Source organism: Talpa europaea (genome assembly GCF_964194135.1).
Source record: "Talpa europaea genome assembly, chromosome: 7".
NCBI classification, from domain to species: Eukaryota; Metazoa; Chordata; class Mammalia; order Eulipotyphla; family Talpidae; genus Talpa; species Talpa europaea.
This window is the reverse complement of record NC_140074.1, coordinates 125,532,734-125,549,234: the sequence shown is the minus strand read 5'-3', so window position 1 is coordinate 125,549,234 and position 16,501 is coordinate 125,532,734. Positions and strand designations below refer to the sequence as shown.

At 45.8% G+C, this 16,501-nt stretch overlaps 1 protein-coding gene across 1 annotated transcript in view; it reads left to right on the top strand.

Annotated features, from left to right (window-relative positions):
• Nucleotides 1-16,501, top strand: part of PECAM1 (platelet and endothelial cell adhesion molecule 1) — a gene marked incomplete at both ends in the record, with an annotated part of 52,933 nt that overhangs the window by 14,801 nt on the left and 21,631 nt on the right. The window contains 9 exons of the mRNA XM_084238902.1: nucleotides 2,358-2,633; nucleotides 5,956-6,207; nucleotides 7,522-7,797; nucleotides 8,532-8,819; nucleotides 9,403-9,510; nucleotides 10,656-10,683; nucleotides 12,062-12,135; nucleotides 14,105-14,158; nucleotides 15,455-15,517. Coding sequence (XP_084095028.1) covers nucleotides 2,358-2,633; nucleotides 5,956-6,207; nucleotides 7,522-7,797; nucleotides 8,532-8,819; nucleotides 9,403-9,510; nucleotides 10,656-10,683; nucleotides 12,062-12,135; nucleotides 14,105-14,158; nucleotides 15,455-15,517 — 1,419 coding nt within the window. The remainder of the gene's footprint in view (nucleotides 1-2,357; nucleotides 2,634-5,955; nucleotides 6,208-7,521; nucleotides 7,798-8,531; nucleotides 8,820-9,402; nucleotides 9,511-10,655; nucleotides 10,684-12,061; nucleotides 12,136-14,104; nucleotides 14,159-15,454; nucleotides 15,518-16,501) is intronic.

The window sequence follows — 16,501 nt, the reverse complement described above, 5'->3', positions numbered from 1 at the left end:
AGCATACTCTAATTTCTCCTAACTTAACAACATGTTGTGGATTCTTGTCCACATGGAAAAATAAAGATATAGCTCTACACCATTTTAGTGGCAACTCAAAATCCTCTTAAAGAACTACCCTAAATTGTTTACCTAATTTTCTATGGCTGGACATTTCATTGTTTTCCTGGGGTTTTTGTTTGTTTGTTCATTTGTTTACTGTAAAAACAATCTTGCAATGGACAGACTAGTAGTTATGTGCACTTTTGCAAGTATTTTATTATTATTATTTATGGAATTGATTCCTAACAGTCATTTGCTGATTCAAATGCTTTCTGCATTTTCAATACAATGGAGATTGCCAAAGTCTTCTTCAAAATAATTGAACGTTTCTGTGGAAAATTATGCCAATATTTACTTTTCCACATACTTAAACAAACATGGGGCATTAGTAGCATTTTATTATTATTAATTTGTGTGCTTGTATATGCCTTTTTTAATTGAGCTAACACCGGTACACAAACATTTTATTATTTTTGTGAATCTAATTGAAGCACAGTGATATATCCCTGCAACTGTGATTTGCATTTCTTTAGAAAGATTGTGGATGTTCTTTATGTTAATTGGTCTAGTACATTCCCTGCCCTCCTATAAACTGCATGTTTATATACACTTTGTCCATTTTTACTGTTTTTGACTGATTTGTTTGAGCCTTTTATAAAGTAAAAGAATTAGCTCTTTGTCAGGTAATGCACCCATATTTCCCCAAGTATGTCACTCGCCCTTATTTTATGGTAAGTTTTCCCAGCAGAATTTTTTAAATCTTTAGTAAATCAAATTCATGCATCTTTTTTATCTTTTTTTCTTTATGATTTTCAGATTTGTGATTCACTCCTAAAGTTCTTCCACCTACTAAGGTTTTTATTTTTTTTTAAAGATTTGTTCTTATTTATTTATGCATACAAGAACTGGGGTGTAGGCCAGAGGTGCAGGGGGTGAGAGGATTCACCAGAGACAGAGTGGGGAACAGAACAGGCAGATTGACTAAAATACACTGCTGAGGGGAGCAGTGGGTGAGACAGGAGAGGTCTGCTGTGCCATGTGGGTCAGTTCTCTGGCTGGGGATCGAACTCATGCCACAGTGGCTGGGGATGCTTGACAGCATTGAGACTCTAATTCCTGTGCCACCAGGAAGGCCCACCTCTAAGGTTTTTAAAGAAAAAAAAATGCACTTGTTTTCTCTTACTATTTCCACAATTTACATCTCCCTCCCCCCTGACCTGCATTAGAATCTCTGGTGCATCTCCAGAGTTCACTTGGAGATAAGAAATACCTTTCAGTTAGTTTTAAGCTGCTCCAGAGGGCACTTGTTCTCTGCCTTTCTTTTTTTTTTTTTTTTTTTATTTTTACTCGGGAAAGCAGGCTATTTTTTTAACTGGTATTTTTTAAAATTTTGAATTTAAATGACTTTACAGTAAAAAACTAGTGAATATTAAAGGCGCGACAGACCTCTCCTGCCGCTCCCACTGCTACCCTCAGCAGTGTACTTCGTCAGTCTGCCTGTTCTCTTCCCCACTCTGGCTCTGGTGAATTCTCTCTCCCTCCCGCACTTCTGACTGTACCCAGTGCTTGTATGAATAAATAAATAAATCTTTAAAAAAAAAAAACAACTAGTGAATATTAAAATATTACATCATTTTTGGTTTTTTAAACACCCCAATCTGTATTTTACTTCCTTGTAGTCTGTGTATATACTTTGCTATTTTTTTTCGTGGGGGTGAAGGCCTACCTCACCATTTCCCGAAGATTCCACACCCTCCTATCTGATTCTGATACTTTATTAAAACAGTGTATTTCAAACTGCTTGATTCATGAAATCAATTTAGTCAATCATGGCCAATATTAAAAAAAAATTGAATAGACTAGAAATCACTTTGTTGGGGCATGTGGTTATTTAAATATGCATCTCCATGAAGCCACACAGTTTACATCATTGTCACTTTTGAAAGCTGAAATATTTACACTGCAATACCATAGTTCCATGAAAGTCCCCTTGGTAGGCATGAGAAGCATCTGTTTCTAGCTGCTGGGGTTGTTTCTGGGGTCATTTGAAGAAGGTTCTAGATGAGATCTAGAGGCGGTGGTTTGGCCTTGAGAACTTCAAGAAGGAGAATTGCAATAAAAGAGGCTGAAGAACGAACAAGAAGGGCATGAGCCTCAGATCAGCCTAAACAAAGGTTTTGAGAGGAAAGTTTGAATATTTTTAATCAAAAAGGATAAACAGTGGTTGACAACAAAAACAGCAGAGAGGGGAGGAAGCCCTTCTCCCCCTGTCCAGGTCTGGACCTGAATCCAACCAGCTTGTCCTCTGCTTGCAGAATCCTTCACTACTCCCAGGTTCCAGATCAGACCCATGGGGCTGATCACGGAGGGAGATCAGCTCCAGATTAAGTGCACCATCCAGGTCACACACCTGACCCAGGCGAATCCAGAGATCTTAATCCAGAAGGACAAGACGATCGTGGCCCACAGCAAGCAAGGCAACGAAGCCGTCTACTCCGTGATGGCCATGGTGGAGCACAGTGGCCATTACAAGTGCAAGGTCGAAACCAGCCGCATATCCAAGGTCAGCAGCATCGTGGTCAACATAACAGGTAGGGCTGCTGCCAGTGGGTGCGCGCGCAGGGAGGGACTGCAGGGACCCATGAGGCCAGTGGTTGCTGAGGCTTCTGCTTGTCTGAATGAAAGGAGGCAGGCAGGGGCGCAGGGCTGGGGGCCCACATGTCAGTGCCAAGGGCATAAGCCTTTTGCTGTGGTGCTTGAGAGTGTGGGTCTGATTCCAACCCTGCCACTCACTACAGCAGTGACCTTGGGTGAGTTAGAGAACTTCTTGTCACACTTCATGAGATGGGGATAATGACGGCGTCACCGAGAAGCCTGCTACAGTGGCCCATGATGACTCTGCTGTACAGAGGCTCATACTGAGGAAGGACTCGGTGAATGTCAGCTAGGGGTTCTGGTACTAGCCATCGCATTTATGGCTCCTCTGTGCCAAGCACTATGCCAGACACAGGTCAGGAGGGAGAAAGCATGAGTGAACTCAAAAATAACAGCCACAGGGCCTCCCTGGTGGCGCAAGGGTGAAGACGCAACCTATGAAGCAATCCGCAGCCACTGCAGCACAAGTTTGATTCCCAGCCAGCCAGGGAGCTACCCACATGGCGCAGCAGACCTCTCCTGACTCGCCCCGCTGCTCCCCTCAGCAGTGTACTTTGGTCAATCTGCCTGTTCTGTTCCCCACTCTGTCTCTGGCGAATCCTCTCAACCACCACACCTCTGGCCTGTACCCCAGCTCTTGTATGCATAAATAAATAAATCTTTTAAAAAAAATAACAGCCAGGCCTTCCCGGTGGCGCAACGGTTGAGCGCTGGGTTGCGAAGCTGCCCACAGCCTCTGCAGCGCCGGTTCGATCCCCGGCTGCTTCCCGGCCACCAGAGGAGGGTCCCACATGGCGCGCAGACCTCTCCTGCCGCCCGCTGCTCCCCTCAGCAGTGTTCTTGGGTCCTTCTGCCTGCTCTGCTCCCCGCTCTGGCTCTGGTGAATTCTCTCACCCTCCCGTGCTTCTGACTGTACCCAGTGCATGTATAAACAAAAAACAAACAAACAAATAAATAAATAAAATAAAAAAAAACCCATGCCTCTATAAAAAAAAAAAAATAACAGCCACACTTCCACTTGGTTAAACATTGTACCGTGGATTGATGTACATTTTCCCCATGGTGCCAAGAGCACTTTTTCTCTTGGCCACTGAAAAAAAAATCTCTTATCCTTCAAGATCAGACCCAAATCTCCCTCCAGCTTCCCAGGCAGAGGGTCCTCACATGCCCCCTTGCTCTCTGCCCTGTCTTCACACACCATCATGATGAGGGTCTCTCTCCACCGCTCTGTGTGAGCTCTTAAAGGGCCAGTGTATGGCTTAATACATCTTACATCATTGATACTCAGCACAGAGCCTGGCCCATTGGGGAGCTCCATGATATCCATTCAACGAGTGAACAAGACTGACCCTCAACCCCCCACTACTCCTTGTGAGGGTCCAGCTGGTGTTGCATCCTGTCCTTTATGGACAGTCTGTGTATAAAGTCAGGGTCTTTCCTAACATTTCATCCTAATTGGAAACCACCTTGCATCCACCTCAGGAAAATGGGTTCTATGCTTTACATTTTCGTTTACATATTTTAAATGAGATTACTTTGGGATTTTTTTCCTAAGCCATTTTTTCACGTTTTGGGGTATCTGCCCAGTGAGATTGTTAACCACTTTAGAAGTTTGTAGCAATTTCTTTGTTTACTTTCCCCCATTCCTGACCTAGAGTTTTTGATGGTGCTGTGAAAACAGATGAGTCAATGCTGATATGGCGGAAAGGAAGCAGGAGGGAGGAAGGGAGAGAGGGAGGAATTTATATTAATGACATGTAGATCTGTTATTGGGATCCCACTTTATTTGAAGTTTTTCTTTATGCCTGTGGAGGAAACCAGAAAGACACGATAGCCCAACTACGATAGAAATGATTTCCACTGATGACAATGACGGTGTTCATTTTTACCTTCAAATCTGTGTGGCAGGTCAATTCAGAGTCCCAGGCAGCATTTGACTCCCTGAGTCCTGCTTGCATTCTCAAATCTCTAGCCTAAGAATGTTCCCCAAGAGAAACTTTGAGTCTCGGTCCCTTTCTCCACATGCAGATATTTCAGAAGAGACTCCTGCTTCCTTTTGCATCAAGGAAGCCAGGGTGCATTTGCTCACATGAGAGGCCCAAGCCTTCGCTTCAATTAAGTATTTAATTAGTAACTTCCCTGTAGCTGACAATGAAACATACACCACAACTCTGAAATATCGATATATTTCTGGGAAATAGTTAAATTAGGAGAGGATACGATTTCTTGAAAGTCAATTTCATTCTTTAAGCCTGCTGACACCAGGCTTAAATTATGAGATTAATAACCCCTGAAAGTGGCATACAGCTCATAGCTTACAAAATGCTTGCCCCCAGGAGGCTGAAGGAGTCATTTGCATCCCTCTCTACGGGAGGTGCTGGAGGGACGGTGGGCAGCTGCCACTTCTTCCCACCCGCACACCCTATGCTGTCATCTGCTTCAAGTCTGCACTACAGCCCCTCCTGCTTCCAGCCTGAGCCCCACCAACCCCATCCCTTCTCCTCCCATAGATCCCCTCGCAACAATCACTGATGTGTCCCCCTGACCCCACTCTCCCCATGGTTCTCAATGCCCTGAGATAAATCTCTACTCCAAAGGTGCTCCGAAGGTCCTTCAAGAGCTCCGTTTCTTCCTCTTCTACTTCCGCTATTTTCCAGGCCAATTGAACTTCCAGCTGCTTGAACCTCCTGCCTCTGGCTGCCCTCCAGATGCTGTTCCCCCTGCCTAGGACAATTTCCTTCTGGATAGCAGCCCCCAAGAGGCCTCTCCTGAGTCCCCACACCTACGTTCAGGCTCCCCTCTCTGGGGTCTGCTGCAAACACCCCATCTAAATCTCTCACTAGATATAAATAGTCTGAAGTCAGGGACTGTATCTTTTTTCACTGCTCTCTCCCCAGTGCCAACCAAGGTGCCCAAGCACAGAGCTGGTCTGAAATAAATACTTATGAAATAAAACAAGTGAGTGGATGAAAAAATGAGTGAATGCATGAGTCATTACTTACTGCATTCAAGTTGCAAAACTTTCCTAATCCATGTCTGTGAGATAAATTAGATTAACAAGACAGGAATCCCTGCCATTGAAATCCCAGGCAAAGAACGCGCCCAGGCTCTGTAATGGTGATATCAGGTATATGAAAAGCAAAGGTAAACTCTCTGCACGAAGTTGAGGGCTAGTTCCGTCAAAAGCAGCTGGGCCAAAGTAGGGTGCGGGTGGTTCCCAGAAACATCTTATCCCATTCCCCTGCACTGTTTTTCCAGAGCTATTTTCCAAGCCCAAGCTGGAATTTACCTCCACAAGGCTGGACCAAGGTGAAATCTTGAGTTTGTGGTGCTCTGTGCCAGGAGAGCCAACTTCAGCCAACTTCTCCATACAAAAGGGAGAAATGATTGTGTCCCAGACTCAAAATTTCACAAAGATAGCCTCCGCGTCGGACAGCGGGCCATACACCTGCCTAGCAGGCATAGGCAAGGTGGTCAAGAAGAGCAACACGGTCAACATCACTGTGTGTGGTGAGTATTCCCTGGCCGGCTTCGAGAGTCTCGGGATTGAGTGGGGAAAAGGAGCATTATCCCCAGTTCTCACCTTCTCCAGTCTGAAGGCCGATGGGACTGAGGCAGGGTTTGCACTCCGGGGAAAGAGAGAGGAATGAGGTGGAAAGACCTGACCGAAGCAAGTGGGCATTTCTGCTCAGAGCACAGGAGAGAGGCAAGACAGGAAAATGTGGTTGGCCAAGGTCAAGCTCACAGTTCTGTGGTGGCTGTCTGCCTGTGATGCGGCCTCAGCATTGACAAGCCTCTGGCTGCTGGCAGGGCGCCTACTCTAAAGGTCAGGAGCAAACACTGCTAAGTCTGTGCTAAGCTTAAAGGTCTAAGTTGCTGTTTTCAATCCTTTCCTGGCTCACCGGAAGGGCCTGAACTTCCAGGGGGTTGACTGTGGGTACTGAGTCCACTCAGAGCCCCGCTCCTCAGCTTGGACTGCGCATGCACAAGCTGGTTAGGATGCAGCTGGGGTGAATCTGTGTTTCTCGCTAGCGCCTTGGGGCTGCTGGGTCCTGGACTACCCTTCGGGTCGAGGGCTTCTTAATAAATGGAGTTCCGGTCAAGTGGCCACCATATTGTCATCATTCAACTGTGGGCCTTCGATTTAACCCATGACTGGGGTTTCTCCAGTCAAGATTTCAGCTTCAGATGAACCAGGATTTTAATCTCTTGTCAGCTCTGTTGCCATCTAACATAAAAGGCAATCATTCAAGAGACAAATGTGGCTCATTACATGCTTGTTCTTTTTGTTGTTGTTCTGGGGAGGAGGTGGTTTCGTTTTCTAAACTTTATACATAAAGAAGCTAACTTCTAAATAACAACCTGCTAGGGTTTGTGTTTCTTGAGGCAGGCAATTTATTTTCAGAAGAGGGTGAGGCTCTGCAAATTTGTTACAAAATATATTGTTTGAGTGCTTCTTATTTTTTTTAAAGACTTTTCCTGTGTGTCTGTGCCTGGGAGGTGTATGAAAATATAAACATGGTATGGGTTGTTGGAAAAGTTATGACATATTTTTTTCTATGACTTCTTTGACAACCCAATACTTGGGGGGATGTGATGCTGTTCTTGAATCTGTGCCATCCTTGTTTGGAGGATTTTCTCCCGCTCTCCCTCCTCACTACGCACGTGCTTTACCTGTCCGTCTTAAAGGATCATGGTAAACAAAGCAGGAGCCATTTATATTCCCATGGAGATGAGAAAGCAGGAGTTTGGAGAAGGAACCTCTTGGGCTCAATGTTTTGCTTCTGCCTTCAATGCCCTTCAGGTTTCTCTCTCTCTTTCTAGAAATGCTCTCCAGACCCAGGATTTTTCATGACTCCAGGTCCGAGGTCATTAAAGGACAAACCATTGAAGTCAGTTGTCAATCCGTAAATGGAAGCTCGCCTATTTTGTATTATCTTTTGAAATCAAGTAACATCTTGGACAGGCGAGACCAGAACTCAAACGACCCCGCAGTGTTCAGAGATAACCCAACAAAAGACGTCGAGTACCAGTGTTTGGCAGACAATTGCCATTCCCACAAAGAGATGGTCAGCCACGTTCTTCGGGTCAAGGTCATAGGTAAGTTGCTAACTCGCTGTGCTGTGAGGAGTCGTGTGGGATGGGGGCTTCAGTTCATATTTTCAAAGGTTTGGGGTGGCCCAGGGGTTGAGTGGATGAGAGAAGCGGGAGACATTTGTGCAAAGGTCACAAACTTGACATGTGGCAGGACCCAAGGGCCTGGAAGGTGTCCGGTGTGGCCAATGTCATCTCTGTTTAGAACCTCTGAAGCAAAATACTAAAATACAAGAGTGTCCTGCCCTCAGGAAGCCTGAGCGCATGGGCTCGCTCAGCATTTGCTTCTACTTTGGATGAAGCAACATCCATCTCTGAGAATCATAGACCCTTTGTCCAGCACTGGCCCCAGTGGGCAGACTTTGTCACAAGGGGAACCTGCAGCAATCAGAGCTGCAGGCTGTGGTCTCATGGGATGCTTGTGCTCAGAGAAATCTACCATTGTCCAGGTAGATATTTTCCTTGGAGCTCTTATACTGCGCCCCTCGCATCCACTCACGTATTGATGACGGCAGGAGGACAGGAGGCATCCAGTGCCACCCTGTGGGTCCTCTGCCATTGCCCTTATGGGGAACTCTGGGAGGAAGCTTGAAGAGTGAGGGCTCAGGGGAGTCTCTTGAGTAAGGGGCACAGCGCCTCTGTGGCCAGCATGGAGGGGGCCGGCCCAGAAGCAGGGACTGTGACATTCCTTCTCATCCCCCTTTTCTTTCCTTGGCGCTAACCTTTTCCCTGTTTTTCAGCCCCGGTGGATGAGGTCACGCTCGCTCTCCTGTTTGATGATGTGGTGGAGTCTGGGAAGACTATTGCACTTCAGTGCTCTGTGAATGAAGCGTCTGGTCCAATCACCTACAGGTTTTACAGAGAAGAGGAGGGCAGGCCCTTCTTTGAAACCTTCTTGAATGACACCCAGGCCATTTGGCACAAGCCAGAGGCTAGCAAGGAGCATGAGGGACAGTATTACTGCACGGCCTTCAACCGAGCCAACCGGGCCAAGAATGTCCCCCAGAGCAACATCCTGACTGTCAGAGGTGAGTGGGGATGTACAGGCGAGAGGTAGTGTGGGTTCTGAGGTCAGGCCAGAAAGCACACCTCTTGTCAGAGGAAGTGGTGGGAGTTCAGTGCATCTTACCGAAGAGGAAGAGACTGACATCCAGGGTCTTCAGGTGCAGGTGACAGAAATCTACTCAAATTCAGAATAGAAGGTGAATGAGTATAACAAGGAATTAGAAAAATTTCACACAGTCTGAATTCCAAATTCTCAGCAGAGAGATAGCAATGAGGCCATTTTGCATCAAACATTCACCCATAGACCCTCTGCAGCCATGGGGATTGGGTCATGCAGAAGGGAAATCCTTTAGGGGAGCCCACCTATGTGGGGAGAGGGTGGTTTCCTAGACAAGGGGGCAACTGAACACATCCCAAGGAGTCTGGTCAGTCCCGAGGTCCTTCAGCCCAAAGCTGACTCTAGCAGACGCCACCATGTCTGGGCCAGCAACGGACACGAGTCCCTTCAGGTAGAGGCTCCGGGTAAGATGCTGGTTATGAGGCCTGTGAAAATCGTCATATTTGTTGCTTAAGGGTGATATTATTTCTTGTTTACTTTATTTCTAGTCTTTTTTGCCCCGTGGAAGAAAGCTCTCATTGCAGTATTTGTCATTGGTGTGATCGTTGCTGCCTTGATACTTGGGGCCAGGTACTATGTCCTGAAGAAAGGCAAAGGTGAGCACAGGGCCCCCCTCTCCTGACAGGGTAGCCTTGCCAGGGAGGCCGCGGATGTGAGGGGCTGCAGTTTCTGGGGGGGTGGGTAGGAGCCACTGGAGCTGCACCCTAGTGGGGCTGAGGAGACGCCCCCACTGTGACTGTAGAACTTTACCTGAGGGCGTCACTGTGACCAAAAATTTTGGCCTGGGTGGGCTCCTGGATTTAGCCAGGCTAAATCCACAATAAAAATGCTAAATGAAAAATCCTTAATGAAAGTGATCGCTTTTCTAATTGGGCACCCAGGAAAGAGATTTGGGGCCAAGTTGCACTGACTTGTGGTCAGAAGAAGCTATTCCTGTGGATTTGGCTACAGCTAGACCTGTAGTTGGTAGAGAGCAGACTGTGAGCATCACACACACACACACACACACACACTCACAGATGTTGAATATTGTCCTATTAATTTGTCGGCTGGGCCATGATTTCCGCCCTGTGCTTGGGGTTAACCACACAAGAAGGAAAACCAGGATCAGCCACCAATTCCCAGGTATCAGAGTCAGCTAGCCCAGCCAGGCTCAAGGTCAAGGGCACAACACCAGTAAATTTGGCAAGTGCATCTTGTGGGATAAGGTGGGCTCTGTTGCAACCCCTGATGCTGCTGCCTGGGACCAGAGGGGTAGCTGGGAGGAGGATGGGCCCTGGGCTTCATGCAGAGCAGGAAACTACGACTCCTCTGAAGACCAGGCTCCAGAACAAACCCCAGCCCAAGGCTGACCCTGACCTTGGTCCCAGGTCAGCATGGAGTTAGGGAGCAATTCAGCTTTTCCTTTTCAGAATGGTCTTGAATCCAAAAGACAATTGTCCATTTATCAGGCTAATCGGGTTCCTGCCCCCATGTCTTCATCTCGATCAAATCCCATGAAGGAAAATTGCTCTTTATGGAAACAATCAAAATGTCAAGTTTCAGGGACAATGGTGTGAAATTTCTTGGTAATGAGACCTGCTTTGTTTGTTTATTAAGTGGGACTGTATTTGACTTTCTTTTCTCTCCTTAATGGTATTGAATCTTCCAGAAAGTCAAATATTGTTGACATGAATGCTCCTATCTGTTGTGGACGGGAGTACTTTATACTGACTTTGGATTTTCTCTTTCTCTCTTAAAGCCAAGCAGATGCCAGTGGAGATGTCCAGGTCAGTGGATGTGGAGGGGGTGGCTGCCTGGGGAGCATGGACAGGCTTGTCTCTAGGGAGTCCTTGGAATTAGAACATTTTCAGTGGTTCCTGGAAAATTCAAGAAAAATTAAGGACCTTGGGTGTGAATCGTGTAGAGCTGCATGTGTTTGTGAATGTGTGTGTGTGTGTATTTTTGTCTTAATGGAAGACTGCCAACTCTGCTTTCATGGGAAGGAATAGCTGTATTCTGAGGTCATGTCCTTCCTACACTGTTCACTTGTGAATTCCCCTATTCTTATGAAATTATAATGGTAACAGATGGAATTTAAAAAATGTACTTACTTGGCAAAATAGAGTTAGTCTGAAAAAATGGTTGTGTTATTTTTATTGTTTCTTGAAATCCAAAATCTGGAAGTATGGACAGGGTAGCTCTGTTGCCCCGGAAACACAGTAGCGCGGGACGAGGAATTTAGAGGGTTGGGATTCACCTGATAAAAGGTTCCTTTGGTTCTGACACTTCAACAGCAAAAAGTATTTGCATGCAGCACAATTTTTTTTTAAATAATGGAAACATTTTTTAAAATGATTTATTTATTTATGTAAGAGCTGGGGTAGATGTATTTATTTATTTATTTATTTATGTAAGAGCTGGGGTACAGGTCAGAGGTGTGGGGGGTGAGAGGATTCACCAGAGACAGAACGGGGAGCAGAACAGGCAGACTGACTGAAATACACTGCTGAGGGGAGCAGAGGGCAAGTCAGGAGAAGTCCGCTGCGCCATGTGGGTTGTTCCCTGGCCGGGGATCAAACTCATGCTGCAGAGGCTGTGGATTGCTTCATAGTGCGGTGTTTAACCCCTTGCACCACCAGGGAGGCCTGCATGCAGCACTATTAATAGCAGCTAGGTCCGTGAAAGACAGTTGGAGAGAGAAGATCTGGTCTGTCCACAGAGTGGGATTCAGCCACAAGATGAAACAGCCATTTACAGAAAAAAAAAAAAAAAAAAAGAGGGGGTTCCAAGCAATTCCAGATGACAAAGATGAATAGTGGACATTGACCTAGCAGATGATCCGACCAAGTGAAATGCTTACAAAAACTAGCAGACACTAAGACATGAACTGAGGCTCTGGGGTTAAGATGGATGGCGGAGAAAGGGATAATGGGATAGAAAGGATGATAATGGGGGGGGGGGGGAATAAAATATTTACTCTAAAAACCGATTTTGTCAAAAGAATCTTAGAATTGAAACCAGTATTTTGCAAACGAGAGAGTAGTCTTCCTCATTTTGGAAACTCTTCCTGGTTTTCTCCTGGTCTTTCCTTGATTATTTTGTTGGTTTGGGGTTAAAGCCAACAAAAATGTGATCTATTTTTTTCCTTTTTGATTTCCTTTCAAGGCCAGCAGCGCCACTTCTGAGCTCCAATAATGAGAAGATGTCAGATCCCAACATCGAAGCCAACAGACATTATGGTAAATCCTGGTTTTCTGCAGTTGCTGAGAGTTTTCCCAGCTGGCTACACACTCCCTCCCCCTCCCAGAGCCAGAATCTGTAGGCCTGGGGTTCAAGTTGAAAGGGAAGCCCTGACTTCCAGTAGAAGCACCTAATCTAATCAGCTGGTGAGCTAATAAGCAAAACAAAGACCTCGGATGAAAGACAGAACATTCTACTCTTGTTTCACCTCCTTCTAAACATCCTGAGAATGAAAGGTGGAGAATAACTATAGTGCCAGGACACCCATTCTGGGTTATTTTCAAAGTCTTTGAATATTGCCCAGATGTAATCATTCTTTGTAAGAAACCAGGCATGAAATGAAGGCACTGGTGAAGTATCTACTCAGGTGAAATTCTTTATTAAAAGAATAGGACAGTTTTATATCAGACTTGCCATGACAGAAGGCCAGTTTAAATATTTCATTGTTACTAGAGGAATTTAAAATAAAATAATAAAGGAATGCTTGGTTAAAAGGCTCAATTTAAGGGCCTCCCTGGTGGCGCAGACGGTTGAGCGCAGTGCCGTGAAGCTGTCCGCAGTCTCTGCAGTGCCGGTTCGATCCCCACCGGCCTCGGAGTGACCCACATGGCCAGCAGGGAATCGAACTCGTGCTGCAGAGGCTGTGGATAGCTTCACAGGTTGCGTCTTAACCCCTTGGCCACCAGGGAGGCCCCCAGTTTTCTTTCTTTGGGAATAGAATTCATATTCTTTTCTAAGAATTCTTTTCTAACAGTGTCCCAAAAATTAAGAACATTTTAGGATATTCCTTTAGTAAGGCACACATGAGAAATATGTCTTAAGTATGAGCAATTCTTATGGTATTGAGTCACAAACTCTAAAAACATAAAGTAAAACATTTGTTATCACAGAAGCGATGCACAAATAAAGAGAAGAAAGCAGACACCTCATTTAAGACACTAGATTCAGAAAAGAGTGACTATGTAGCAAAAGGTAATCCAGTGCTATAGAGAAAATATTCTTTTTTGATATATTTGTATTGATTATACGTAAATACAAAGATACTTTAAATGCTTAAAATAGTATTTCCCCTAAATTTCCAAAATGCAAGAAATACTCATTATATTGTCTGTGCGTGGATTATTTCAGTTTATGACTATATTTTAGTAGCCATAAGAAGAAGAAGTTGGTTTACATACCTAATAGAAAACGATGCGTTCATCAGGGATAGTATTTACATCACTTTCAAGAATTCTTTTTAATAAAGAACAACATAATAAAGGCCTTCCTGGTGGCGCAAGGGGTTAAGTCTCAGCACAATGAGGCTATCGGCAGCCACTGCAGCACCAAGTTTGATCCCCAGCCAGGGAGCTACCCACATGGCATAGCTGACCTCTCCCGTCTCACCTGCTGCTCCCCTCAGCAGTGTATTTCAGTAGATCTGCCTGTTCTGCTCCCCACTTTGTCTCTAGTGAATCCTCTTGCACACACACCCCCCCCCACACACCTCTGGCCTATACCCTAGTACTTGGATGCATAAATAAAATAAATCTTTAAAAAAAGAAAACAATAAAAAAAGACTTAAAAATTTTGCACGGCAAAGTGGCCACCTTGGGGTACTGCAATTGCTTTAAAACTTTTCTGAGTTCTCCAGCTGGGGAGCTGCTTTATCAGCATGCTCATGTTCATGGTCACTGGGTCATCCCTTCTAAAATTAACTTTTGTTTCCAATGAACTTGTTCCAAGTGAACATTTCTGAATTCTGATCAATGCAACCACAGAAGCATCCCTCTATGGCATAGTGGGTCGGATGGGGCTCCAGGGGAACCGGGTTGGGGGGGCAATCCAGAACTACCCTGCTAGTTGCCAACCCCACTCTGGAGAAACTGGACTTTACTTCCTTTGTTAGCAGCACTGACTTTTTATACAGTTTATATAGAAAACTAGAATTTCCATTGTCATGGATCCTAATTCTTATTTTTCAACTAGGTTACAATGAAGATGTTGCAAACCATGCAAGGAAACCAATAAATGACAATAAAGGTAATTATCTAATTAAGTCTTTACATTATTATTAGAAATCTTTACACAAAGATAGACCCCTAGGAAAGAAACCCAAACTCTTAAGGCCTGTGAATATTTTCCCAGCTCTCTTACCCACCCTGTCACTGGCTGATACATAAAATGGAGTTGCTTTCTCCAGAGTGTCCTTAATGAGGGAAGTCACCTAAACTCTAGTAGTAAATAACTGGCTTCTACCCTAAAAGGAACTTCCTGATTCAGAAGGGGCTACTGAATAAGGTAGGAGTTGCTCCTCTTTCTTGGATAGTAGAGGCAGAAGGTGACTTTTAAAAAAGCATCAACCCCAGATCATCACGCTGTATACCTTAAGTTTCCACCGTGTTCTATGTCAATGACCGTTCAACAAGATCGGGGGAAAGTGTCGGGGACCGGTGGGGGCATGCACAGGGTACTTCAAAGGTAGTTCTTTTTCTTTAAAAGATTATTGAATGTTTGGGTGTATGTTTTACTTACAACTTACAAATATGTTGTATCTATATATTCATTTTATATTCAATAAAAACAAAAAGCACACTCCAAAAAAATAAAATAGCACCACTGCTTATTTTTGAAGACAACAAGAGTTTGCTTCTGCCTAAAGCACTGAAGGATAAGCCAAATAATTTTTAAAAATTCCTTTCCCCTAGGCCTGCTACCCTGGAAATCAAAACCCTGTAGAGGCTCAGGGATTCTATAAACACCCCCTGTCCTTGACTGTAGAATCGCTGTTTCAGTTGCTGCTGAGGAACCCCAGTTCTCTAGGGCTTCAAAATTAAAACAGTAATGTTATATTTTGCACTGAAAACAAACGAATGTACTAGATTTCTCTGTAGTGTCCCGACAGCTCTCACTAATTTGTTTTTCTAGGCTTGTACCTCAGACTTTCAAAACATTTTCAGTTGGGGCCCCTACTTCCAATTTCTTGAGATCCTCTCCATCTTGGAGGTACCTTTCTCTGCCTGTGGCCATGGAGTGGGTTAGCAGAGGTGACTGCTGTGACTGGTGCTGGCGTTTTCTGTTTTACTGAGCATTTACAGATCTACTGTGGAAACAACAGCAACCCAGGTTGGGGTGTCTTTCCCCACTGAAGGGGTGCAGGTGTCATTGCCACCTCCCTCAGCCTGAGGTTTCACACCTACATAGAATGAAGTTCAGCCCGTGTCTGGCTCCCCCTGTAAATATTAATCTTTTGAGTAGGAATCTCTAATGTGGCCTGAGGTTGCCCCCCGCTGCCCCAGACCCTGTCTAACCCCAGGGAGTTGTGGTTCTTTTGAGCAGAGCCTCTGACCTTGGACGTGGAGTACACAGAAGTGGAAGTGACCTCCCCAGAGCCTCACCGAGGTAAGGCGCTGGCACACCCCAACCCACCCCACCCCTACCCGCGACCTCGTAGGTTCAGTTCTGCTTGTGGATAGGCCTGCCGGCACGCAGCGGCCTATGCTGTGGCCCAGAGTCTGGTCACCCCCAGTAGCTCAGAAGGGAGGTGATCAGTGAGACCCCCTGGACATGTCATGGGCAGGAGCCATGACACGCCCCCCGCCCCCCCCCCACGAAGGTATAAAATTTCATTAATTATCACTGACCAAACCTCCAGCGGTGGGGGTATGTGTGTTTGAGCGTCACTCAGAGCCAGGTGGTCACTGCATGCTAGGAGGTGTCTCTGGAGGGACGGCCTCCCCGTGGGCGTTTGGACTTTCTTCCAGAGCTACATCCCTTACCAAATTTTGCTGAAAAGTTGTTCACAGGCTGAGCTTGTATTTCTGAAATGCTTGTTTTAAGGAAGCAGGGGGGTTGCCATTTATAGGGACAGTTGGAGAAAGGGATTTGAAAACAGAAGCCCCTTTGATGTAAACAGCGGCCTGTCACACTTTGAGGTGTGCATGTGTGTGTGTGCATGTGTGTGTGTGTGTGTTTCTCTCAGGGCAGGCTGCCCGGAGGTCTTCAGTCTAGTTCTCCGCTGGGGAGACTGACTCGGAGTGGGGTGGTCCCCAGCAGATACTAGACTCCAATCTCAGTTGCTTTTGGCCCCCAGAGGCCCCTGCTTACTCACAGGAAGAGCTGCCCAGACCCAGCCTGCTGGCAAGCGAGCCAGGCTGGGTCTGGGCACCCCTCGTGATGGTGAGGATTAGGACAGGCAGGCCTGAGATGACGTTTCAGACCAGGCTGTGTGACATGAGCCACGTGGCCGTGTGACCCTCTTGTTACTTCTTGCTCCATGATCTGAGAGGAATTCGGGGTTTCTTCCTCCCTCCCTTGCTTAGTTTCTGGGGACCATGTAGGAAGGTGGGTGCACAGAACCCTGCAGGCAGATGACACCCCCAGGCC